The sequence below is a fragment of the Aethalodelphis obliquidens genome, unplaced genomic scaffold, assembly GCF_003676395.1.
Source record: "Aethalodelphis obliquidens isolate GAN/ISIS:26980383/991018 unplaced genomic scaffold, ASM367639v1 scaffold3, whole genome shotgun sequence".
NCBI lineage: Eukaryota > Metazoa > Chordata > Mammalia > Artiodactyla > Delphinidae > Aethalodelphis > Aethalodelphis obliquidens.
This window is the reverse complement of record NW_020837947.1, coordinates 31,000,390-31,026,315: the sequence shown is the minus strand read 5'-3', so window position 1 is coordinate 31,026,315 and position 25,926 is coordinate 31,000,390. Positions and strand designations below refer to the sequence as shown.

General features: G+C 39.4%; 1 protein-coding gene and 1 pseudogene across 5 annotated transcripts in view; one reads left to right on the top strand and one right to left on the bottom strand.

Annotated features, from left to right (window-relative positions):
* AKAP7 (A-kinase anchoring protein 7) overlaps positions 1–25,926 on the top strand; it is a 142,387-nt gene that overhangs the window by 16,629 nt on the left and 99,832 nt on the right. For all 5 annotated transcript variants that reach the window (XR_003428567.1, XM_027086407.1, XM_027086410.1 and 2 more), the window contains exons 4-5: positions 7,442–7,578; positions 19,650–19,810. Coding sequence is in view for 4 of the 5 variants with exons in the window: in XM_027086407.1 (XP_026942208.1) it covers positions 7,442–7,578; positions 19,650–19,810 (298 nt within the window). In the remaining variant the exon portion in view is untranslated. The remainder of the gene's footprint in view (positions 1–7,441; positions 7,579–19,649; positions 19,811–25,926) is intronic.
* Positions 23,059–24,483, bottom strand: LOC113609257 (ubiquitin-like domain-containing CTD phosphatase 1 pseudogene; annotated as a pseudogene).

Below are 25,926 nucleotides of genomic sequence, written 5' to 3'. Positions count from 1 at the left end.
TCATCATAGTGGAGGAATCTTTCAGAAGCAGAGAGCTGGTAAAAAAAGATTCTGAAATCTCTGTGGGAAAAGTAAACTGGGATTTCCTGCTGCTTAGTCCAGTTCATGGTAATGATTATTGCAACGTAGTTTCTTTAAAAATTACTCATTGTTGTACCAACTTAATAGTGCATGACAAACTCGGTAGAAATCTATTAAAAGTCTGAAAAATTAATGTGGCATCGGTAATAGGAAATGGGACCAGCCAACTGGCCCACACTAAGAAACCCTTATATGTGACTGAGAGAGAAAACTGCAGTATCTAAGACCTCTAGAGCAGTGAGTTAGGAATTAAAAATGCCTTAGGAAAGAACACCTTATTCGGATGACTGACTGTTTTTATATCTTGGCCCAATTTCATATATCTTAAGAGCTAGATCTGAATTTCTGTTTGATTGTGGGCTCTGATCTCTTAACTGGGCATGTTTTCAGGTTGCTTTTCCCTTTATTTAACTAAAATGTTTCTACACAATGCTAGTGAATTTTTAAAGATCAAAGCAAATGAAATTGAAATCAAAGAAATAAATATCAAAGAAAAAAATAAATTCTTTTAGGACACTCTAGGAAGTATCTAGTCTGTGAGATACAGTTTAGTTGGGGAGAGAAACACATAAAAAGAGAAATGGTATTACCTAGCAATACAGGATTTTAGAATTTGATACAGTAAAGAATCAGACTTTGGTTTTACGGGTACGTAGTGGCGGGTTAACAGTAAAATAGCCCTTAAAAGTGTTTAGCTGATGCAAAGTTTAATGCAATCAGAAATTATGTATTAAAATACTTGTGAGTTATTTGGACAGGTTTTCTTTGAGATTTAGGATCACGTGTACCTATGGGAATGAGAAGAGAGCAGGAAGCCACAGGTGGTGCTATTTAAGCAAGCAGTCAGACGGAGGCCAGGTCCTGAGGAAACTGCCTGTGAAACAGGCCATGTGATGTCCCCAAGGGCACATGATTTCTGATTGGAAGAGACGCCAGTTTCCTTCTTTTGATTTCTTGCTTAGAGATTGTTTCACTCCAGCGTCTGTGAGTGTAGAAGTTGGGTGAGCCCTTCTCTAAGTTGCTTTGCTGAGGTCCTTCCTTTCCTCTTGCTCCCTGCCTGCCTCTGTTCTTGGCCCTGCTGGTCAGAGCAGCAGCTCTGCAACCCCTCTGAGCCTGCCCCAGCCGCTTCCAGCCCTGTGCCGGCTTCCCGCCTCCTCCATTGAAGACTGGTGGGGTGATGTGCTGGGATAGGGCTGGCAGGGAAGGGGACCAAGGGGAAAGAGGGTGGAGAGATTCTTTTCTTCTGCTACTTATTTCAGGATTCAGGCTGCAAAGATGAGAGGAGGGGATGAGAGAACTGTTTGCAACCCTTAGTTCTCACCCCGCAGGCTGCTTTGTTTCACCCTGTAACCTTTGTTTCTGCTTCTCAACTTCTTGGAGGTTCTGTAGAAAGTGAGGAGAGTACAGGCTTTGGAACCTGACAGACCTTGTTCGGATACCAGCTGGATTACAAACTGCACTGTGGATGTAGGTCAGGTTACTTAATTGCTGTAGTTTCGGTGTCTTCAGTTGTTAAATGGAGGTGATAATGATTATTTTCTAAATCCAAATCTGGACACATCCCCTACATGCTTATCACTTCAGTATTTTCCCATTGTTGTTAGGATGAAGACAGAGGCTTTACCATATTCTAGAAGGTTCTACATGGCTTGGCCTTTTCCACCTCAGCCCTCGTTCCTTCTGCTTGAGCCCCTCTGGCCTTGCTTGAACTTGCCAGTTTCCCTCTGCCCTCTGGAAAGCCTTCTCTGGCTGGGAGTTTACTTTCCTCTCCTTTTGATTTTGTTAATGCCAAAATCTCAGCTCAAACCTCTCCCACCCGTGACCACCCTGACTAGGGCAACCCCTTCCCCCCAAAAAAAAAACCAAAAAAACCCCAACAAAACACAACACTTTCATGGCTTTCCTTTTGTCATTTGTCATCCTTGAAATTTGACACTTGTTAATCTTCCTCACAAAGTTTTTCAGGTCGTTCCCAGTACCTAGAACGGAGTTTGGCAAGAGTAGGTGCACACACACAAAATATTGTCATTTCGGGGTGGAAGGTGTGTTTCTGGCATACCAAATTCCAACCAGAACGTTTATAAATAATAAGTACAGTGTTACAAATGCTGGTTTTATAATATAGGTTCAATGGCACTTTGTTTTCCAGGGGGTAGGGTGACTTGTAATAGTGGGGCACACAAGCTTCAAGTAACCTGGAAACCAAAGAATTTAATATTTCCCTCTCAAGAGACTTATTTGTGGGTAACAGAAAGCTTAATGCAAATATGGGGAGGAGGGCTAGGAATAGGACAAGATTAGGAGATACTTTTTTTTTTTTTGCGGTATGTGGGCCTCTCACTGCTGTGGCCTCTCCCGTTGTGGAGCACAGGCTTCGGACTCGCAGGCTCAGCAGCCATGGCTCACGGGCCCAGCCGCTCCGCTGCATGTGGGATCTTCGCCGACCGGGGCACAAACCCGTGTCTCCTGCATCGGCAGGTGGATTCTCAACCACTGCGCCACCAGGGAAGCCCAGGAGATACTTTTCATATCTTTCGTATGAGCACCTTTTTTGTTTGTTTGTTTGAAAGTATCGAATGTTAATTTTCTGTTGAAACTACTTATGGGCTTTTGTGGGAAGGCCTGGGAAAAGGAGCAGCATTTATAACATTATTTCAATGGGAGACTGTATTCCAAGTTCCAATTAAGTGACCTGCAAACAAGCTTTTGGAAGCCAGCACATTGACAATGAGCTGCTCTACTTTTGGCCTCTACTTGTTGGCACCTAGTTTTAAAGAAAAAAGTATTCAGACTTATAAGGGTCTTTGATTTTTAAACACGTTATTAGACATTTGGAATGCTTTAGTTTTGGAAAATCATGATTTTCATATTTTTAAGAAATAGAATTGGAAAATGAATTAGAATGACTGCATAAAAATATGCTAATTGCATGCATGTGAAAGTATGTTTCTCCACTACCTGCAATTACACATTAGTTTAAAAATAAAAAGATGAGAAATTTAATGGCATTATAATAAATCCTAAATATTTCTTAACTGGCTAGAATTGCTTAATTATTAGTTCTGGGTGGATTTGCCCATATGTTGGTTTTGTATGCTTTCTTACGAGAGGTAATAATTTAAGGTAAGTCAACACCGAAAAATGCAAGGGAACAATCAGAAGCTGATTGAAATTAGGAGTGTATTAATTTTTTTGGTAAGATAATTGTTTTATACTAATGGAAAAATATGATGCTCTTTAGGGGTTTTAAAAGGCATTTGCTACATTTAATTCTGTATTTCATCATTTTGTAATGTGAAAATTATTGGTCTTACGAAAAGATGAAAAATGATTTGTGCATTCTGTTCCTTTCTGGGAAATGTAGTTGTGAAAATACTTGATATCATCATGTATGTTAAAATACAGAAAATTCTCCTATTTTAGGATGTTTTAAAAATTTTTACTTATTGCTGTATCATTAAATTTTCAAGTTTTTTCCTTTGTGTAAACAATCAAGAAAAATGACTATATTCAGTTTTGAAGAAAAGTTAGGTAGCAAATTGTTGGGATAATTCTGTTAAATCTTAATGAGGCAGCAAATTTAGGAATAATTTATGTTAACAGCTTAGAAAAAATCCAAAAATAATGTCAAAAGATGAGGTCAAGGACATTCTCCTTCTGTGTGCTAGACTATAACTGCTCTCCCTCACGAACTAACTTGAAGGCTTTTTCTTTGAGCTCATGTATGGTTTGAATCAACTAGAAAGCTTAAAAGATAGAAAAATGAAATTTCTTCTTGTGTCATTTTTAGGCATGTGAAACATGGCTTAGTGGTGAGGTTTAGCAGATTCGTGTCTGTTTTTATTCTCTAAATACAAAAACTACTCAATGAATGAAATATTTAAGATTTTAATAAGCTTTTATTTTTTAAAGTTTCTTTTAATATTCTAGTTAAATATGGCTCTACAATATTAGGTATAAAAAATGTGCATTGTGCAATACTGCCAGTGGCTGGGGATTATGATGACAGATACGCTTTAAAGGCTTTGTAGAATTTTAAACAGGGACTGTAAAAATTAGTTTCCTTCGGCCTTTAATGACATTGGTACTTTAAAAAAAATTTATTTTTGACTGCGTTGGGTCTTTGTTGCTGTGCAGGGGCTTTTCTCTAGTTGCGGTGAGCGAGGGCTACTCTTCATTGTGGTGTGCGGGCTTCTCATTGGGTGGCTTCTCTTGTTGCAGAGCATGGGCTCTAGGCGCGCGGGCTTCAGTAGTTGTGGCAGTTGGGCTCAGTAGTTGTGGCAGACGGGCTTAGTTGTTCCACGGCATGTGGGATCGTCCCGGACCAGGGCTTGAACCCATGTCCTCTGCAGTGGCAGGCAGATGCTTAACCACTGTGCCACCAGGGAAGCCCGACACTGGTACCTTTTAAAATGGCATACAGAGAAGACTCTGAAGTAGTTTCGTTTTTTCTTTTTATCTTTTAAGAATATAATTAGTAATAAAATGCATTAAAATTTTTTTAAAGATGATATCAAGGAATATGTAAATTGATCTGGAGCATCAAAGCATAGTTAGAAATACATTACTTGATTAGATTATCTTTAGAATTTTCATAGATTAAGGTTATTTTTGCATTATAAGTACTGTATGACTTCAGAGCAATAGTCTTCAAAGTGTTTTACAAATTTTAATTTGCAGTTTTACAAGCTACTGGATAATTCAAAGATATGAATGGTCTAAAACTTTTTCACTAAATAGTAGGACATTGCACTAAAATGCGGAATATACAAATGGATGGAAATTTTTGAGCATTGTCCTGAATTTACATATAATTAGTATTTGAGCTTAGAATGAAGACTCAGTTTTTATGGAAATGCAGATACTCTACCACTAAGTGCAAGTGGCAAACCCCAGGTGTGACAATGAAAATGTCTTCAGGCATTGACAGATGTCCCCTGGGGTAGAGAACCACTGATTTTAATAATAGTGGCAGTGTTGCAGACCTTATATTAGGCAAATGGTGCAGAGCTTGCAAAGTGCTTTCCTGTAGCTTGTCTGCGTGACCTTTAACACATCCCTTTAAGTTTGGCAGTGCTTTACAATTGAAGAAACCAAGACTCACTGAGACTAGGTGACCTCTATGGGGTTCCACCCGCGGCAGACCTGGGGAAAAATCCAGGATTTCTGATACAAGTCCAGTACCTTTAATTTGCATCACTCTGTATTAAAAAGTTATCATCCTAAACCACTTTTTCACGATCAGTTAAGCCAGAATTACCATTTGTACCAGCTAAGATTTGAAGATGTAGTTATACTGTTTTGAGGTCTGATATTCTTGATCTCGTGTGATTTACTCGGCACTGGCTAGGCCCTTCCGACGTGAACCTGGATCGTCTTGAGCTGCTTCATCATTCCTGAAAGCTGATCTCAGCACTTCATTGCACCTGGAAAAATCTGTCAAAAATTCATGTGTAAAATCCTCGCAGAGTGGTGTAGACTTATACTAAAGGCTTTTATGAGAGGGCCTGTGTGCTCTATTACACAGGATCCAGTAAACTTCCTCAGAATCTCCTTTAAATGCCCTTTTTTCCCTTGATGTTTCATGTCTTGAGTCACTACCCACATGTCTGCCCCTCTCCTTGTCTCCTCTTGAAAACACATTACCTGTACCTCTTCCTGCACAGCTCTCTGGCCGCTTCTCCTCACTCCTGGATCTTTTCCTCCAGGTACTTCCCTCATCTTTTCTCATGTATTGTAATTTATCCTTTTCTCAAATTCCTTTGCTATTTTGGGTATATGATCTTGAAAAGATTTTTTTAATCTTCTGTGTTTCAGTTTATTTTAATGGAGACAGTACCAACATCTTACCTCACAGGATCGGCGGGAGGCTTCCGTGAACTAATATGTAAAATGCTCACTCTAGTGCCTAGAGCCTAGTGACCACACAAGAAAGGGTAGTTACTGTTGTGGTCTCAGTGTTGTGTTTATTTTTATTATCAGGCACTGTGGCGAGATGGAGGGGTGGAAGAAATAGATGTTGCCCTCGGGGAGTTTACAATTTAGTTTTATCAATATAGAGGTAGAGGAAACGCTGACTCTGTAAGATCTTTGTGTACTATTGCTTTAGGAGCATTTTAATTATCAGGCTGTCAGTATTCTTTTGTTGGGTGTTGTGGAAGTGACATCTTCCCTTGGGAAGTCTTGTGTTAGGTGTTACTGCATAACTTCCTACCAGGAAAACACTGTTTCTCATTTTACTGTCCTCCAGGTTGCAAGGAATAGAGAAACGCTGAGGTTATTTTGGGTGATGTGGATTTACTGTAAAGATACGTGAGAAGTCAGATCCCAGGATAGTATCTCATGATTTGCCCAATTGCATTCTGCAGATAATGGGAACATTGTTCAGGATGAAACAGCTTCTTTAGTATCAGAACAGCCTGCTGTGCTCATGACTCAGTTGTTTCTTATCTCTGCTGTCTCTTTAGGGCTCTGCTTCTGTTGCCAGCCCCCTCTCTCTTCCTTTTCTCTCTAATTCTGCTGCCTCTGGGCTTCTACGTGGGCCCTTTTCTCTGGGGATTGCTTGGTTTGCTAGTCCATATTCAAACTATTTTCCAGTGCGCTCACATTTAGAAGTTGACTAGAGTTGTCTCCAACTGGAAATGGAGGAGGGAAAAGCCACCATTCCTCTTCTTTGTTCTCATTAGGTTGAGAGGGGAAGGCTGATGAGGGACCAGGGATTTTGCTTAGGTGCGGACTGTACAGTTTTTCTAACATACTCATTTAGACTCGTTTGCAGCTCTCTCTCCATGGTGATGCCCCTCCTCACATGTCTGGGGAAATGACAGTTGTCATTCCTGTTGAAATTATTGCTGTCCTAAAAAATCTTAAAGGCCATGAAGAATGGGTTCTCAGACACATTCACTTGGGGACAAATAAATATTACTGCCAACAGAAATGGAATGTTGTCTGCCAGTTTGACCTTTCTGTGGCAAGAACAAAACTTTTATTTTTAGGAAAGATCATAATTATAGTGAGTCATACTGTATATTCCAAGGATACATTTCTGAAAAGATACATGGCCATTAAGAATTTTTCCACGCAACCAGTGGCGCAGTCTGTAAAAGAAGGGTGTTGGGCTTGATGCTTTTTAAATGGACAAGCATTGTGTGATTTTTTTTTTTTTAACTTAAACGTCCTATTAAACTTTCCAAGTCATTTCTCCAGGATATTTGAGAATAGTTAGACAATTAAGCATTGTTTGGCTGAAGGATCTTGACATCATTCTCATTTCATATGTTGCTTATTTTTCTTCTCGATTTCAGTGTTACCATAAGGAAATTTTGCTTACCTAATCTCTGTTTTGTCTGTGTGTGATTAGATTACAAAAGAAATTAAGATCCTGCAAAATGCAATAATACAACAAGATCAGCGACTGGCCAAAGCAATGAACAGAGATGGTTCCTTTCATATTACCCTGCTAGTGATGCAGTTATTAAATGAAGATGAAATAAACATGTGAGTAATACATCTTTCTGGAATATTGTTTTCCAAGTTATTACTGTAATGTGAGTAATCATAGCAGAACCAAAAGAGGCATTGAAATTCTAAAGAAGTATTCTTTTTTTTTAAGAAGTATTCTTTTATAATTTGTTCCAGTTAATAAGCCAATGTACAGAATTAGCCATATAAATATTCTTCCTGATCTACACTTTTTTTTGGGGCTGTGCTGCTGCGTGGTGTGCAAGATCCTAGTTCCCTGACCAGGGATCGAACCTGTGCCCCCTGCATGGAAGAGCAGAGCCCTAACCACTGGACCACCAGGGAATTCCCCTTAATCTATACTTTTAAACTGTTATTGTTATCAGATGCATTGGTTATGCAGTTATTTTATCTGTGTTAACTATGTAAGCACTCTGGAGTCTGACCATTTAGGTTAGGATTCCAGGTAAAGATTCTGGAACCGTGGCCCAACCATGTCTTAACAGCTGCCCAATTTTGGGCAAATCATTTACTTTTTAAATAAATGGAGAAAATAATAGTACTAATACATGTAAGAACTCTTAGTATAGGGCCTGGCACATAGCAGGCCCTTGATATTATTAGCTATTAGAGCTGTCATTTACTAGAGTAACGGACAATTTCAGTTTTACTGCCTTCATTCTTAGAGTACCTGTACACCCTGAACCTCCAAACCCAGAGCTGTACCATAAAAGTTGAGTATTAGTCATTGATTGCTGCTTTCCAGCCTGGAGTGGAGAAACCTTGCTCTTCCTCAAATTCTCTGGGATACTCTGTCTGTCGGTATGAGCACCCCTTGCCCTGTTTAGCCCTCTGGATTAAGCTTAAGCATAAGCTCTTTGGAAAGTCAAAACCAGAATTACAGGTTACTTCTGTTTTCTCCCCTGACATAGTCTCCTGAGGGAATGAAGAGCAAGGCTTGGATTGGGAAGGGGGCGACGAAAAGGAAAAATAGAAGGGAGAAAACAATAAATTAGTAACTCAAAATATACAGTCAAATTATGATTCGGGTAGTGATGTCTTTTTAAATAGTTAGAACTGCATGTCTTTAAGGATCAGTCTTCTGATCTCTCTCAACATGATCTACCCAAGAGCAGGTCTTGAGCACGCTGCAGTGACAGAGAGGACCAGAAGATTTTACTTAACTCATTTTCACTGTTCACTTTGCCAATCAGAAGAAAAAAGAAATACTCTGATGCTCTTAGAAGAAAAGCCAGAGAAGATGTGACACAAGATGAAAGCCTGAGAGAAAATGAGTGGTCCCCTGTGTGTTAGAATGGTGGACTAGTCAGGGTTCCCCAGAGAAACAGAACCAATAGGATGGATATCCATTTGGATATCCAGATACATGGATATATCTGTATCTACAGCTGTAGCTATATAGAGAGAGATTGCTTTTAAGGAATTAGCTCACATGACTGTGGGGGCTAAAGTCCACACTCTGCAAGGCAGCCTGGCAAGCGGGAGACCCAGGCGAGGGTTGACAGTATAGGCTCGAGCCCAAAGGCGGCCTGGAGGAAGAATTCCTTCTTCCTTGGGGGACCTCAGTCTTTTCTCGTAAGGCCTGCAACTGACTGGATGAAGCCCATCCACATTCTGCTTTACTCAGGGTCTACTGATTTAAATGTTCATCACATCTAAAAGAACTCCTTCACAACAACATCTAGACTGGCGTTTGACCAAACACTAGGTATCGTGGCCTCAGTTGACGAACAAAATTAACCCACACAAATGGCAGGAGCAGGAGCAAATACTGAGCTGGTCTCACGGATGGCAAGTAAGAGATGCTGAACCAGTGATTAATTCAGAAGAACTGCATGTGGTCAGTGAAACCACAGCCAGCTGGGAGGAGGGTTGTCGTCCAGGATGGGAAGGGAATCTAGAGGCCTTCTGGTGCCGAGCGGAGTGAGCAAATCAGAGGAAGAGGCACGAAGCCAGACACATCCTGGCTCCCCTTTTGGGGTTGAGTGTTCCAGCCAGTGTTGGAGCAGAGAACTGGGAGTGATAGAGACACTCACCTTGGTTTGGGGTTCTCAGGGTGTAGCTGGGAAAAGCTCAGCTCCTTAGAGAAGTTCCTGTTGAGTAATGCTGAAAGAATGTGCTGCCGAGTCGAGGGAGATTTCTAACACCTGCACCTGAGGTGGTTCCTTCAATTCCCCATTGCCTATCAAGGTATATAGATGGATCCAGAAATTTCTTTGTGCCCTGGTGGGTAGACTTGGAAGGTCAGAGAGAATTGGTGGATCAGAAGGCACAGGATGGGGGACAGTGACACTGCTGAACATCCGTGTTTCTTTTCTTTTCTTTTTTTTTTTTTGGGCAGTACGCGGGCCTCTCACTGCTGTGGCCTCTCCCGTTGCGGAGCACAGGCTCTGGACGTGCAGGCTCAGCGGCCATGGCTCCCGCTCCTTAGCATGTGGGATCTTCCCAGACCGGGGCACGAGCCCGTGTCCCCTGCATCGGCAGGTGGACTCTCAACCACTGCGCCACCAGGGAAGCCCTATCCGTGTTTCTTGATCAGAGACCCCAGCAGGGATCTTGTGCTTCAGCAGCACATGCCAGTGCAATGCCCAGAAAGAACCGGTGGGCTTTCACGGACACGAGTGTAGGGCACCCAGGGATATGACCAGACCAGTCGCCCTGAAATAGGAATCTCTTAGGACCCAAACAGCAAGCAGATCAAAGAGCTTTTTCAGTCCTCTTATAAGAGTATGCTGGATTCCCTGGGAAGGGGAAGGGAAAAACAATCCTGAAAGGACGTTTGAATTAACTGAATAATTGTACCCCAAAGAGACCTTTTTAAACCAGAGGAGACTGTTACCATTGATTGGTAAGTTTAGGGTTTATCTCTCTTATCGGAGATGGGTCTTGGCTATGGCATGTATATATATTTCAGTCTCTGTTCCTCAGCCACGATTCCCCAAACAAATGTTATTTTATTTTATTTCCTTAACAAGTGTTCTGAGTCGGGCAGCACAGAAGTGTCACCTTTTTTATACATTGGAGGAAACTGGCAGTCCTAGGAATTAAGCGAATGCGGGTCAGTAGACAAGCCAGAACTAATCAGTTTTCTATGATTATTCCATAGAGTGTGATTGTGAAAGATGCAGAGGTAGAGGGAGAGGAGTGGGATGGGGACAGGAGGGAGAAGATGAGCACAAGTGCATGAAGGGCGGGAGAGATTAGTCTGCTGGAAGTACAGACGGCCTCCTGTATCTCAGTAGCCTCTACTGATGGACACGTAACTGACTAGAAATACTGTTAAGTGGTGTGCAGTCGGGTTGGGGTGAGGGGGTGGGTATGTTCTCAATGTATTATAATGTTTACATTTCTCAGTGGAGGTGGGACTCCCTTCTCTAGGAGACTTTTTTTTTTTTTAACGTCTTTTTTGGAGTATAATTGCTTTACAATGTTGTGTGTGTTTCTGCTATATAACAAAGTGAATCAGCTGTATGTATACATATATCCCCATATCCCCTCCCTCATGCACCTCCCTCCCACCCTCCCTATCCCACCCCTCTAGGTGGTCACAAAGCACTGAGCTGATCTCCCTGTGTGATGCAGCTGCTTCCAACTGGCTATCTATTTTACATTTGGTAGTGTATATATGTCCATACTACTCTCTCACTTTGTCCCAGCTTACCCTTCCCCTTCCCTGTGTCCTCAAGTTCATTCTGTATGTCTGCGTCTTTATTCCTGTCCTGCCCCTAGGTTCATCAGAACCATTTTTTTTTTAGGTTCCACATATATATGTTAGCATACGGTATTTGTTTTGCTCTTTCTGACTTCACTCTGTATGACAGTCTCTAGGTCCATCTACCTCACTACAAATAACTCAATTTCATTTCTTTTTATGGCTGAGCAATATTCCATTGCATATGTGTGCCACATGTTCTTTATCCATTCATCTGTTGATGGGCACGTAGATTGCTTCCACATCCTGGCTATTGTAAATAGTGCTGCAGTGAACATTGTGGTACATGCTTCTTTTTGAATTATGGTTTTCTCAGGGTATATGCCCAGTAGTGGGATTGCTGGGTTATATGGTAGTTCTATTTTTAGTTTTTTAAGGAACCTCCATACTGTTCTCTATAGTGGCTGTATCAATTTACATTCCCACCAACAGTGCAAGAGGGTTCCCTTTTCTCCACACCCACTCCAGCATTTATTGTTAGTAGATTTTTTGATGATGGCCATTCTGACCGGTGTGAGGTGATACCTCATTGTGGTTTTGATTTGTATTTCTCTAATGATTAATGATGTTGAACATCCTTTCGTGTGTTTGTTGGCAATCTGTATATCTTCTTTGGAGAAATGTTTGTTTAGGTCTTCTGCCCATTTTTGGATTGGGTTGTTTGATTTTTTGATATTGAGCTGCATGAACTGCTTGCTTATTTTGGAGATTAATCCTTTGTCAGTTGCTTTGTTTGCAAATATTTTCTCCCATTCTGAGGGTTGTCTTTTCATCTTGTTTATGTTTTCCTTTGCTGCACAAAAGCTTTTGTTTCATTAGGTCCCATTTGTTTATTTTTGTTTTTATTTCCATTTCTCTAGGAGGTGGGTCAGAAGGGATCTTGCTGTGATGTATGTCATAGAGTGTTCTGCCTATGTTTTCCTTTAAGAGTTTGGTAGTGTCTGGCCTTACATTTATGTCTTTAATCCATTTTGAGTTTATTTTTGTGTATTGTGTTAGGAAGTGTTCTAATTTCATTTTTTGACCTGTAGCTGTCCAGTTTTCCCAGCACCACTTATTGAAGAGGCTGTCTTTTCTCCATTGTATATTCTTGCCTCCTTTATCAAAGATAAGGTGACCATATGTGCATGGGTTTATCTCTGGGCTTTCTGTCCTGTTCCATTGATCTATAATTCTGTTTCTGTGCCAGTACCATACTGTCTTGATTAGTGTAGCTTTGTAGTATGGTCTGAAGTCACGGAGCCTAATTCCTCCAGCTCCATTTTATTGGCATATAGTTGCTTGTAGTAATCTCTCATGATCCTTTGTAGTTTTGCAGTGTCAGTTGTTACTTCTCCTTTTTCATTTCCTATTCTGTGATTTGAGTCTTCTCCCTTTTTCCTTGATGAGTCTGGCTGATGGTTTATCAATTTTGTTTATCCTCTCAAAGAACCAGCATTTAGTTTTATTTATCTTTGCTATTGTTTCCTTCATTTCTTTTTCATTTATATCTGATCTGATCCTTGTGATTTCTTTCCTTCTGCTAACTTTGGGTTTCTTTTGTTGTTGTTGTTCTTCTTTCTGTAATTGTTTTAGGTGTAAGGTTAGGTTGTTTATTTGAGATTTTTCTTGTTCTTGAGGTAGGATTGTATTGCTATAAACTTCCCTCTTAGAACTGCTTTTGCTGCATCCCATAGGTTTTGGATCATTGTGTTTTCACTGTCATTTGTTTATAGGAATTTTTTGATTTCTTCTGTGATCTCTTGGTTATTTAGTAGTGTATTGTTTAGCCTCCATGTGTTTGTATTTTTTACAGACTTTTTCCTGTAATTGATATCTAGTCTCATAGCCTCGTGGTCGGAAAAGATACTTGATACGATTTCAGTTTTCTTAAATTTACCAAGGCTTGATTTGTGACCCAATATACGATCTATGCTGGAGAAGGTTCCATGAGCACTTAAGAATAAAGTGTATTCTGTTGTTTTGGGATGGAATGTCCTATAAATATCATTTAAGTCCATCTTGTTTAATGTGCCATTTAAAGCTTTTGTTTCCTAATTTATTTTTCATTTTGGATGATCTGTCTGTTGGTGAAGGTGGGGTGTTAAAGTCCCCTACTTTTATTGTGTTACTGTCAATTTCCCCTTTTATGGCTATTAGCATTTGCCTTATGTATATAGGTGCTCCTATGTTGGGTGCATAAATATTTACAGTTGTCGTATCTTCTTCTTGGATTGATTCCTTGATCATTATGTAGTGTCCTTCTCTGTCTGTTGTAATAGTGTTTATTTTAAAGTCTGTTTTGTCACTCCAGCTTTCTTTTGATTTCCATTGGCATGGAATATCTTTTTCCATCCCCTCATTTTCACTCTGTATGTGTCCCTAGGTCTGAAGTGGGTCTCTTGGGGACAGCATATATACAGGTCTTGTTTTTGTATCCATTCAGCCAATCTGTGTCTTTTGGTTGGAACATTTAACCCATTTACATTTAAGGTAGTTATCGGTATGTATGTTCCTATTACCATTTTCTAATTGTTTTGGGTTTGTTTTTGTAGGTCTTTCCTTCTCTTGTGTTTCGTGCCTAGAGAAGTTCCTTTACCATTTGTTGTAAAGCTGGTTTGGTGGTGCTGAATTCTCTTAGCTTTTGCTTGTCTGTAAAGCTTTTGATTTCTCCATTGAATCTCAATGAGATCCTTGCTGAGTAGAGTAATCTTGGTTGTAGGTTTTTCCCTTTCATCACTTTAAATATGTCCTGCCACTCCCTTCTGGCTTGCAGTGTTTCTGCTGAAAGATCAGCTGTTAAACTTATGGGGATTCCCTTGTATGTTATTTGTTGCTTTTCCCTTGCTGCTTTTAATTTTTTTTTTTTTTTTTTTTTTTTGCGGTACGCGGGCCTCTCACTGTTGTGGCCTCTCTTGTTGTGGAGCATAGGCTCCAGATGCGCAGGTTCAGCGGCCATGGCTCATGGGCCCAGCCGCTCCGCGGCATGTGGGATCTTCCCAGACCAGGGCACGAACCCGTGTCCCCTGCATCAGCAGGCAGACTCTCAACCACTGCGCCACCAGGGAAGCCCTTAATATTTTTTCTTTGTATTTAATTTTTGATAGTTTGATTATTATGTGTCTTGGCATGTTTCTTCTTGGATTTATCCTTTATGGGACTCTCTGTGCTTCCTGGACTTGATTGACTATTTCCTTTCCCATGTTAGGGAAGTTTGCAACTGTAATCTCTTCATATATTTTCTCAGACCCTTTCTTTTTCTCTTCTTCTTCTGAGACCCCTATAATTCAAATGTTGGTGCATTTAATATTGTCCCTGAGGTGTCTGAGATTGTCCTCAATTCTTTTCATTCAGTTTTCTTTATTCTGCTCTGCAGTAGTTATTTCCACTATTTTATCTTCCAGGTCACTTATCCATTCTTCTGCCTCAGTTATTCTGCTATTGATTCCTTTTAGAGAACTTCTAATTTCATTTATTGTGTTGTTCATCATTGTTTGTTTGCTCTTTAGTTTTCTAGATCCTTGTTAAACGTTTCCTGTATTTTCTCCATTCTGTTTCCAAGATTTTGGATCATCTTTACTATCATTATTCTGAATTCTTTTTCAGGTACACTGCCTATTTCCTCTTCATTTGTTTGGTCTGGTGGGTTTTTATCTTGCTCCTTCACCTGCTGCATATTTCTCTGTCTTCCCATTTTGCTTAACTTACTGTGTTTGGGGTGTCCTTTTCGCAGGCTGCAGGTTCGTAGTTCCTGTTGTTTTTGGTGTCTGCCCCCAGGGGGTGAGGCTTGTTTAGTGGCTTGTGTAGGCTTCCTGTTGGATGGGACTGGTGCCTGTGTTATAGTGGGTGGGGCTGGATATTGTCTTTCTGGTGGGCATGGCCACATCTGGTGGTGTGTTTGGGGGTATCTGTAAAGTTAGTATGATTGTAGGCAGCCTCTCTGCTAATGGGTGGGGTTGGGTTCCTGTCTTGCTGGTTGTTTGGCCTGGGGTGTCCGGCACTGGAGTTTTCTGGCTGTTGGGTGGAGCTGGGTCTTAGTGTTGAGATGGAGATCTCTGGGAGAGCTCTCGCTGAGTGATATTACGTGGAGCCGGGAGGTCTCTGGTGGACCGATGTCCTGAACTCGGCTCTTCCACCTCGGAGGCTTGGGCCTGACACCAGCCCGGAGTACCAAGACCCTGTCAGCCACATGGCTCAGAAGAAAAGTGAGAAAGAAAGAGAGAGAGAGAGATAGAGGGAGGGAGGGAGGGAGGGAGGGAGGAAGGAAGGAAGGGAGGAAAGAAAGAAAGATTATTAAAAAAAATAATAGTAAAAAGAAAAAGAGAGCAACCAATCCAGTAAAGAAATCCACCAATGATAACAAGCGCTAAACACTAAACTAAGATAAACATAAAAATTAGAAATAAAACTGTCGCAGACAGCACACGCCATGTCTACAGTTGCTCCCAACATCCAACTCCTCAGTTTTGGGATGATTCATTGTCTATTCAGGTATTCCACAGATACAGGATACATCAAATTGTTTGTGGAGCTTTAATCCGCTGCTCCTGAGGCTGCTGGGAGAGCTTTACCTTTCTCTTCTTTGTTCACACAGCTTCTGGGGTTCAGCTTTGGATTTGGACCCGCCTCTGCATGTAGGTAGCCCTCAGGTATCTGTTCCCACCCATATAGCATGGGGTTAAAGCAGTGGCTGATTGGGGCTCTAGCTCATTCAGGCCAGGGGAGGAAGGGGTACAGTATTTATAATTGGAATGCGGGGCGAGCCTGTGGCAGTAGAGGCCATCGTGACGTTGCAACAGCCTGAGGCGCACCATTTGTTCTCCCGGGAAAGTTGTCCCTGGTCTACGGGACCCTGGCAGTGGCGGGCTGCACAGGCTCCCAGTGGGGAGTGTGGAGAGTGGCCTGTGCTCGCACACAGGCTTCTTGGTGGCGGCAGCAGCAGCATTAACGTTTCATGCCCGTCTCTGGTGTCCGGCTTGTGCTTGTCTCTGGACCTCGTTTAGGTGGTTCTCTGCCTTCTGTGGGCAGATGGGGAAGGAATCCCCTCTCCTCATGCAGCCCGAAACAATGTTCTCTTGCCTCTTTGGCAGCTCCAGACTTTCCCAGACTCCCTCCCGGCTAGCTGTGGCGCACTAGCCCCCTTCAGGCTGTGTTCACGCCGCCAACCCCAGTCCTCTCCCTGGGATCCGACCTCTGAAGCCCGAGCCTCAGCTCCCAGCCCCTGCCCGCCCCGGCGGGTGATCAGACAAGACTCTTCGGCTGGTGAATGCTGGTCGGCACCAGTCCTCTGTGCGGGAATATCTCCGCTTTGCCCTCCGCACCCCTGTGGCTGCGCTCTCCTCTGTGGCTCTGAAGCTTCCCCCCTCTGCCACCTGCAGTCTCCGCCCGCGAAGGGGCTTCCTAGTGTGGAAACTTTTCCTCCTTCACGGCTCCCTCCCAGAGGTGCAGGTGCCGTCCCTATTCTTTTGTCTCTGTTTTTTCTTTTTTCTTTTGCCCTACCCAGGTACATGGGGAGTTTCTTGCCTTCTGGGAAGTCTGAGGTCTTCTGCCAGCATTCAGTAGGTGTTCTGTAGGAGTTGTTCCACGTGTAGATGTATTTTTGATGTATTTGTGGGGAGGAAGGTGATCTCCACGTCTTACTCCTCTGCCATCTTGAAGGTTCCTCTAGGAGACTTTTAGAAATATTTTGGGGGTTATTTTTGGTTGTCACGATTACTGAGGAGTGCCGTGGGCATTTATGGGCAGGTCTCAGTGTTACTAAATCACCTGCAGTACATGGGACAGTCCTGAACTAGGAAGCATTGTGTTGCCTTTAATTGTGGCATCACTTGTTAAAGAGTTACAGTACAGAGAGAGCACAGTGACAGTCTGAGTCATTCAGCCCCATGTTTTACAATGTCTGTTTGCAAATTTCAGTTTTGTGTAAAAAATTAAATATTTAGCAAGTCTACTTTGTGTTTGAAGGATTAAAGTGACATTCCTATGCTACTTTATGATACTGGGAGTCACAGCTCTACTGGAAAATGATGACCAGATATTTGCAATTTAGCAATTATTCTTGACTAAGTTGTAATGAAAGATCTAAGTAATAGTTGAAGTTTGCTGTATAGACAAGATAGTATTTTACAGTTCGACCAACATTAATTTCCAACCATGTGTTAGGTACTGAGCTAAGTGCTTTGGCAAAAATAAAGATGAACCATGAATGGATATTGTACTCATGGATCATACCAGGTAGTTGACTAGGTCATACGGACCCAAGTAGCTATAACAGATAAATGTAAAAAGTGGTATGTTTCAGTTGGTGTAAAGTATTAATGGAATTGCAAAGGAGAGAAGATTTGCTTCTGGTTTGGGGAACCAGGGAAGTGTTTGTGGCAGAAGTATTGACTTTTAGGTGATGATGAGATTCAAGGTGTGGCTTCATTTTGGGTAGCTGTATAGTGAGAGTGAAACTGATTGGATTTCCTGGTAAGACATTGTTTATATGAAGGATTTTCTAAGTCCCTAATTTTTAAATTTTACCTTTCATCCTATACAGTATAATATGCTAGAGACACATATTGTTGGTTTCTTGTTCTATATTCTTACTTTTCGAAGTCTAGTATCATATTTTAGGTGTTTAATAAAGTATTGATCAATGGATTGGATATGAAGTGTGCAGAAACTTTTTTTAATAATGAATTTCTTCAGGTAGTTATCACCCTTTGTGTCCTCACAGTGCAGAAGAAAGAATAGAAATATGTTAGCCCAGATGCTGATTTGCAAAGACGCTGCCCTATTTTAGTTTTAAGTACAACCTTTGGGTCTGAACTCTAGTTTCAGAATTGTTTCCTACGTGCCTGTACTCTATTCATTTTACCATAAAGAAGTCTTTCCATAAACCGTTCTTGAAAAGATACTCTATTTAAAAGAATTTGAAAGTTAGTGATATTTATAAGTAGGCACTATGACTCCTTTCACTCTGTGACCAGTGACATCTCATTAGGACAAATTTATTGATTTATGATACTGAAGAACTGAAAAACTGGACTGAATTTAGATCGTCTATATTTCTTCAAAGAAAAATGGGGTATAGAATTCACTGTCTCTGAAAAATCCTGACCTTCAGGGTGGCCTCCTTTCATATAGAGTTACATTTAAAATGAGTGTATTGAATTCCCCTCATTTACGGTAGATGAGCCGGAAGTGGCTGATCTGTTTTCACATGCTTTAAGTTAGTGTGTGGTGAAGGACAGTATTATAGCAGAAGTGTGTCTTTTTGGATGAACATAAATACAGGTAGGCAAGATTGGATTTTGGATGTGGCTTTGGAGGTACAACGAGAAATGCTGACGTTTCTAAAGCTGTTTTGAAGTATTATGTACTGTTTTGACAGAGAAACAAGACACAGCATGGGAGCTATGGATGAAAATCAGTTAAAACTTTTATACGAATACTAATTTAGAAATATGAACGATCTAGAAAAATTCCTAAATTTCTTTTCACACATTTGACATAATTACTACTGGCGAACAAATTGCTGATCAAGATAATTTAAATTAATGGTGGTTCACCAGAAGGGTGTTTTAAACCCCTCTCCATAATGTAATGATGTCCTTATTTCTTTTTTGAGTAATTGCTGCCCTCTAGTGAGATTTTATTTTTTTTCTCATAATAAAGTACCTATACCAAACTCCTCTTACTATGGAAATAATTGATCTTAATTTTCAAACTATTCCAAACTTTATAATGTCTAATTCACTAATATAGTAAACATTTATTTTTAGAAAGAAAAATAATGCATTTGAAACACAGAATAGCCCTTAGAGGCTATTTAGCCCATAGAGGCTAAACAGATAACAGCAAACTTATGTAGCTGTAGTTGGTAAATATAAATTGCACTTTGGTTGAACCCAAGTATAATAAATTATCTTATTGTGGAGACTATTACATTTTAAAGAGATAACGTATTTTAAATTTTAGTAGAGTGCCTCACAAATAGTAAATACTATATAAGTATTAGTACTTTTAACAAGAATCTAGAACTTTCACATAATCTAATATAATGTTTTGGAGGTATTAGGTTTTTCTGCAATATACTGTCAGTAATATTCTTTTTTAGTTGTCCATGCAGTATTTCCTTGGTTAAAAACCTTTTGGTGAACTATATCTTCTTTTGTGTCTTTAATATAAAATAAATTATAATTAGGTAAAGATTAATTCACTTCTACAGATTTTGTTAAAAATTAATATTAGTTTTATTTTGATCATATTGATTAGATTTTAAAGGTATTTTGAGCATTAAAGTAATTAGTACAAGTATAAAAATTTATCTTTCTAAAACTGTTTCTCATTTGGTTTTGTATATTTTATTGCTTAATATGTTACTGAAAAATATATTATTTCTCACCAGTGGTATTGATGCTCTTTTGGAATTAAAACCATTTGTGGAAGAAATCCTCCAAGGAAAAACTTTGACTTTGCCCTTTGAAGGGGTTGACACTTTTGGAAATCAGGTTGGATTTGTGAAGCTGGCAGAAGGAGATCACATAAACCCACTTTTGGAGATAGCAGGTAAAACAAACAGTGATATACTTACATGAAATCTCATCTGTTGAAGAAGCAATTTTTTTCTCCCAATTCTTATAATAGAGATTTGACATCTTTTAATTTTGGGGAGCCAGTGTAACCTCACTTTATAAGTGAGCTGCTTCAGCATTTGTTTGTATAGGGAAGTAGCCAAATAAAGGGTGGGAAAAGTTATCTTGATTCTTTGACCTGAGGAATATGTTGATTCTGGAAGATGATGGACTGGATCAGGTATTTGTTAGGACTGTCCTAATCGTAAGTGTGAAGGATCCAACGCTTATCATGACATTTGACGTGTAGTTGGCATTTAGTAAGTATTGAGTGAATTAATAAGAATCACCAGTTGCCTATGTGGAGGCTTCTGGGCATTGTCAGCTCCATTCCGGAGAATCAGTAGATGAATCAGCAGCATTTTTCTCTGTGCTACCTTTTTACCTTCCTGTTTAGGTAGTGCTCTAGGAGCAGAAAGTCCATTGGTGGTGGTAGAAGGTCTCACATCCATTGGAGAACACATTGCTTTGTGCAGCACCATTGAAAATGTCAGGGAAATAGAAGCAGGAAATTATAAGACCTGGTTGAGTGCTTTCTAAAGATGATCCAGAGATCATAATTTGGGTGTCAGTAAAACAATTGTTAATGAAACAATTTTTATTTTCATTTCCTCTCCTATTGTGCCAGGTCATTTCATGTCATCTCATTTCAGATTCAATAATCCTTGATTCATAACACACTCTCATCATTGCTCCATGCTGGGTTTATTTTTATCTATCTGTTTATCTGTCTTAAAATAATATCATAACCATCTGGGAATCCACCACCCCAAACAAAAGCTAAGACCTTGGTAGTAAACTAACCATGTTGTCCTTTTCATTAATCTATCCTTTGGCCTTCCTTCATTTAAGCTAACCATCATCCTGAGGTCAGGGTTTATTTCCTTGTATTCTTCCCAAGTATATGTATTTTTAATTGGTTTTAATCTTATAAAAAGGATATCATATTGTATGAGATCTTTTGAGACATGCTTTTTAAAAAACTTAATATATTGTCTTTATGCAGTTTTTAGTTGCCCATTCAGAAGTGCACCTCTTTAGGGGTGAGGGAGGCATGAGGATCAGATTTTGTTTCATTGTTGGTTAAGTTTTTCTTTTGTGGAGCAAAGTATGTATAAACAACAAACAAGCAAGCAATTAAACAATAGTCATGAGTCAAGTAGGGTTTAAAATCATTAGTTGGCCAAGGAGAAGGCAACTCTAACAGTTTTGATGGCAAAGCATTTGGGAACCCATGCCTTCAGTTAACAGACTTAATCTGTTCATCCTGAACTGCTCTGGAGAGAATGCTAGATTCAGGTCTTTCCTTTTGTAATATAAATATGTCTGAGCTCAAGAAACATTTCTAATTAGTCATTCATTCATTGTTCTTTTAAATAATTCAATGGGTGCTTGCAACATTGAGAATTCCATCCATTCTTAGCAATATTCTCACAAAGGCAGTTTCCAGTATTGATGAAAGAGCCATTGTGTGGTGAGGAATGTGAAATCTCACCAGCTTTAGCGTGACTCTGAGCTCAAGGGTGTTGGTTTGTCATTTCAGAAAAGGCCACTGCCCCTGTAATTCCTTTCTAGATGCCAGAGACTGTTTCTTAAAAATGTATATACTTTTCTAAATGTTTAAACAAAACATTACAAGAAATGGAAAATAGAATGGCACTCTGTCTACTCATATAATCACTTCCTTTTAATTTTGTGTGTATATTGTTGTTTTGGATTATGTTTTTTATTTTTTAATTTTTTTTAGCTGCGTCCTGCAGCATGTGGGATCTTAGTTCCCCACCAGGGATCAAACCCGTGCCTCCTGCAGTGGAAGCACGGAGTCCTAACCACTGGACCGCCAGGGAATTCCCTGGATTATAGTTTTTATGCAATTTTATAAGAAATCTAAATATTTGAAAATGTATATGGAAAATTTCAGTGAAGTTTAGTTGAGCCTCAATTTGTGTAGAGTTCAGATAGTCCAGATGTTCAATACATGGAATTTTTGTTAATATTTTACTTCATTAGATTTATTTTTAAAAGAATGCCTCATTGCTTTAGTCCAACAGGATCAGTAAAATAATGTCATTTGTTTTTGTGTCATATTTTATAAACTTTTTCAAATATATTACAAATTTTAGAAGAATATATTCCATTGACCAGGGTAATACATTTCTTAGATCATTGTTATAAACTATGTATATGTGTATGCTTATACAAGAATATTAAACTCTTATTTGTTCAACATAAAGGAGGCAGAGCTAGTTGACTTAATCGAAAGAAGGAAATTTTTTTTTTTTAAGAAAAGGAATTTATTGTTTACATCACTGAAATAGTCTCCTGTAAGAACAATACGTACTGTATTTATTTGAAAGAATCAGATTCCTTTCAGATAGAAAACTGTATAAAGCAATACTGTCAACACAAAACAGTGGTCATATTACACATCTACAGGCATAAGCATTGCAAATAAATTTTTCTTTTTAATCTTATGGCTAGATATTTTCACTGCAACACAGTGTTTGCACTTAGAGAAGACAGAGCTGGAACAGGACAAAAACTTTTTGTTCATGCTTTTTAGGGCTGAACCAGTGATACGTCCCATTTCAAAATGTACTGCCTTTAACTGCTTTTAGGACAGTGGTTTTAGGCAGGAGTGCTTCTACTTGGCTAGCACAAAGAAACACAGTCTTGTTCCTTAGTTTCATTCCTCATTCTCATGTTTTCTGTTTGTCACACTATGACATATCTATCAGAGCAGACATTTTCCAGTTTTGTTTAAAGAACACTGACACACATACACACCAAACTGAGACAGCTCAGAATTTAGAGATGTTAAGTAGTGAAGTAATAAGAGAAATTGTGTTTATGACAAAGGAATAGCTAGTGGGAAGGAATAAGAAAAACTCTCTGGTTTTAAGCATACCAAACTAGGTTTCTTACTAAAAACTTTTCTTATTTTGGTTTTAAAAATAGTATTTTCAGGTTGGGTTTGGGCTTAGATAAAAACACAGTGAGACAAAAACACAAGACATACTTGTTTCCAAGGTCACAAAATGACATTGTTAAGTATACATTTTTGTCCACTTTTTGTGTGTGTGTGTGTGGGAAAAAACTCAGTACTCTATGCTGGAGAAAATGTTTTTCAGGAGTTACAGTATATTCATACAGGGGGAAAAAGGTTTTCTTTTTTTTTTTTTCGCATATCGCTATGATCTTCAAAAAATATAAAATTAAATTTACAAAAAACTGGAAGACCAAGTATAAGCAGTCTGGTATTTACTGCAATGTCCAGCACTATCATAATGATCTTTAGCATAAAAGTGAAAAGAAATTCATGGATCTCAAGCATCTTCAGTAACTGCCAGTATAGCTTGTAACTACTGTCCTTGCTTCTTTGAGAGATACCTTTCCCAATATTTGTGATTTAGGTCCAAAAAGTCATCTAACTTTGCTATTTCCTTGAGGTACTGGGTTAATTTTAAAAGTTCTTTGTCTTTATCTCGATTTAAGTGTGCTTTCATAAAAGGTCTTAGCTTTAGTCCATTCTGTGGGTTCATTAGAAAATTTCTTCCTATGTCATCAAACATGATGGGTTTTTTTGCTGTAAAACTCTGAAAACTTTCCCCATATAACACCAAGAGGCTTTACATCTATTAATCCTCTCCTTGGAGTATGCACTGTTATCATAGCAGCACTGTCCAACATGAAGATAATCTTGTAATTTGCATTTGTACTCACTCCCAGCTCTTTCATTTTAGCTTCAATCCACTTCAGATCAGATAACAATGTCATAATCCTCATATGTAGATGTTAGGAATTCATGAAGATATGGCCACATTAATTCTATCCCAGTATCTGCACAAGAGACTATGGTCAAATAATATATAATCAACACCTAGTACCAAAGGTTTTTTCCCTTCCCTGGGAGGATTCAAAATTTCCACTTTGTACTCTTTTACTCTGTGGGAAATTTTCAGTAGGTTTTCCTCCCTATTTTCTGCTTCAACTACTTCATCTTCAATATCAGAGTCGTTAACAACATCATCATTGTCAGGAGGTGGACCTAAGGCATCTTCCAAGCTCTCCTCATGAGTTCCCATCATCATGATTTTAGTATTTGGTTTCAGTTTGAGAGCTCCAAGCTTAACATCATTTTCTGCAGGTTTGCCTTTAACTTTGAGTCCAGGTAACTTCTGACATTTTGGTAACACTCCTGTAAGGGTCTTGAGAAATTGAGATCTAGCACAGTATCATCTTCTGAAAGTGTGGTCACTGAATATTCCTGTCCGCCCCATTTTACAATGATAGGAAGAGCCATCCTTGAAACATACGATGAGGCAGCTTGCATTCAGAAAAAGATACCTGGAGCGCGGCGGAACCGGCAGCAGCCCAGGAAAAATTTTTAAAGAACATAACTTTAATTATTAAAGTGTTGATAAAGAAGTTAAGTTTAAGTATATGTTATGAAATGAAACTAACTTGAAAAATAGTTGAAAATTATAGTTCATGAATAGTCTGATTTACCTAATTTTCATAGAGTTTTTCAATTTTCAAGTTAAAAGAAACAAATTCTTAATATATTTCACAGTTGTTACGAAAAAAGGACTGAATTTTAGATACTAATATTTGAACTCATTATTGAAAATTTACAGGGTAAAGAGTAATTTAGAATTAATGTGTAATATTGAAGAAAATTAGTATGCATTTTGAACTAATAAAGTCTGAATTGATGAGTTAGTAACTTATTTTTGGTAGTAACTGTTATTTTTGGTAGATGCCTGTGGGCTGAAGAGACCACGCCCATCTTTTTTTTCTTTAATAATTTTTATTGGGATATAGTTGATTTACAATGTTGTGTTAGTTTTAGGTGTACAGCAAGATGAATCTGATATACATATACATATATCCACTCTTTTTTAGGTTCGTTTCCCATATAGGCCATTACAGAGTGTTGAGTAGAGTTCCCTGTGCTATACAGTAGGTATTAGTTATCTGTTTTATATATAGTAGTGTGTATGTGTCAATCCTAGTCTTCCAGTTTATCCCTCCCCCACCCCGTAACTGTAAGTTTATTTTCTACATCTGTAACTCTATTTCTGTTTTGTAGATAAGTTCATTTGCAGCCTTTGTAAAGATTAGTTATCTATTTTATATATAGTAGTGTGTATATGTCAATCCCAATCTCCCAATTTATCCCTCCCCACCTCTTTCCCACTTGGTAACAATAAGTTTGTTTTCTAAATCTGTGACTCCATTTCTGTTTTGTAAGTAAGTTCATTTGTACCATTTTTCTAGATTCCACATATAAGTGATATCATATGGTATTTGTCTTTCTCTGTCTGACTTCACTCAGTATGACAATCTCTAGGTCCATGCATGTTGCTGTAAATGGAATTATTTCATCCTTTTTTATGACTGAATAATATTCCATTGTATAAATGTACCACATCTTCTTTTTTTTTTCTTGCGGTACGTGGGCCTCTCACTGTTGTGGCCTCTCCCGTTGCGGAGCACAGGCTCTGGACGCGCAGGCTCAGCGGCCGTGGCTCATGGGCCCACCCGCTTTGTGGCATGTGGTATCTTCCTGGACTGGAGCACGAACCCGTGTCCCCTGCATCAGCAGGCGGACTCTCAACCACTGTGCCACCAGGGAAGCCCCCACATCTTCTTTATTCATTCCTCTGTCAGTGGACATTTAGGTTGCTTCCGTTTCCTGGCTATTGTACGGAAACACAAAAGACCATGAATAGCCAAAGCAATCTTGAGAAGGAAAAAAGGAGCTGGAGGAATCAGGCTCCCTGACTTCAGACTATGCTACAGAGCTACAGTAATCAAGACAGTATGGTACTGGCACAAAAGCAGAAATATAGATCAATGGAACAGGATTGAAAGCCCAGAGATAAACCCACACACATATGGTCACCTTATCTTTGATAAAGGAGGCAAGAATATACAATGGAGAAAAGACAGTCTCTTCAATAAGTGCTGCTGGGAACACTGGACAGCTACATATAAAAGAATGAAATTAGAACACTCCCTAACACCATACACAAAAATAAACTCAAA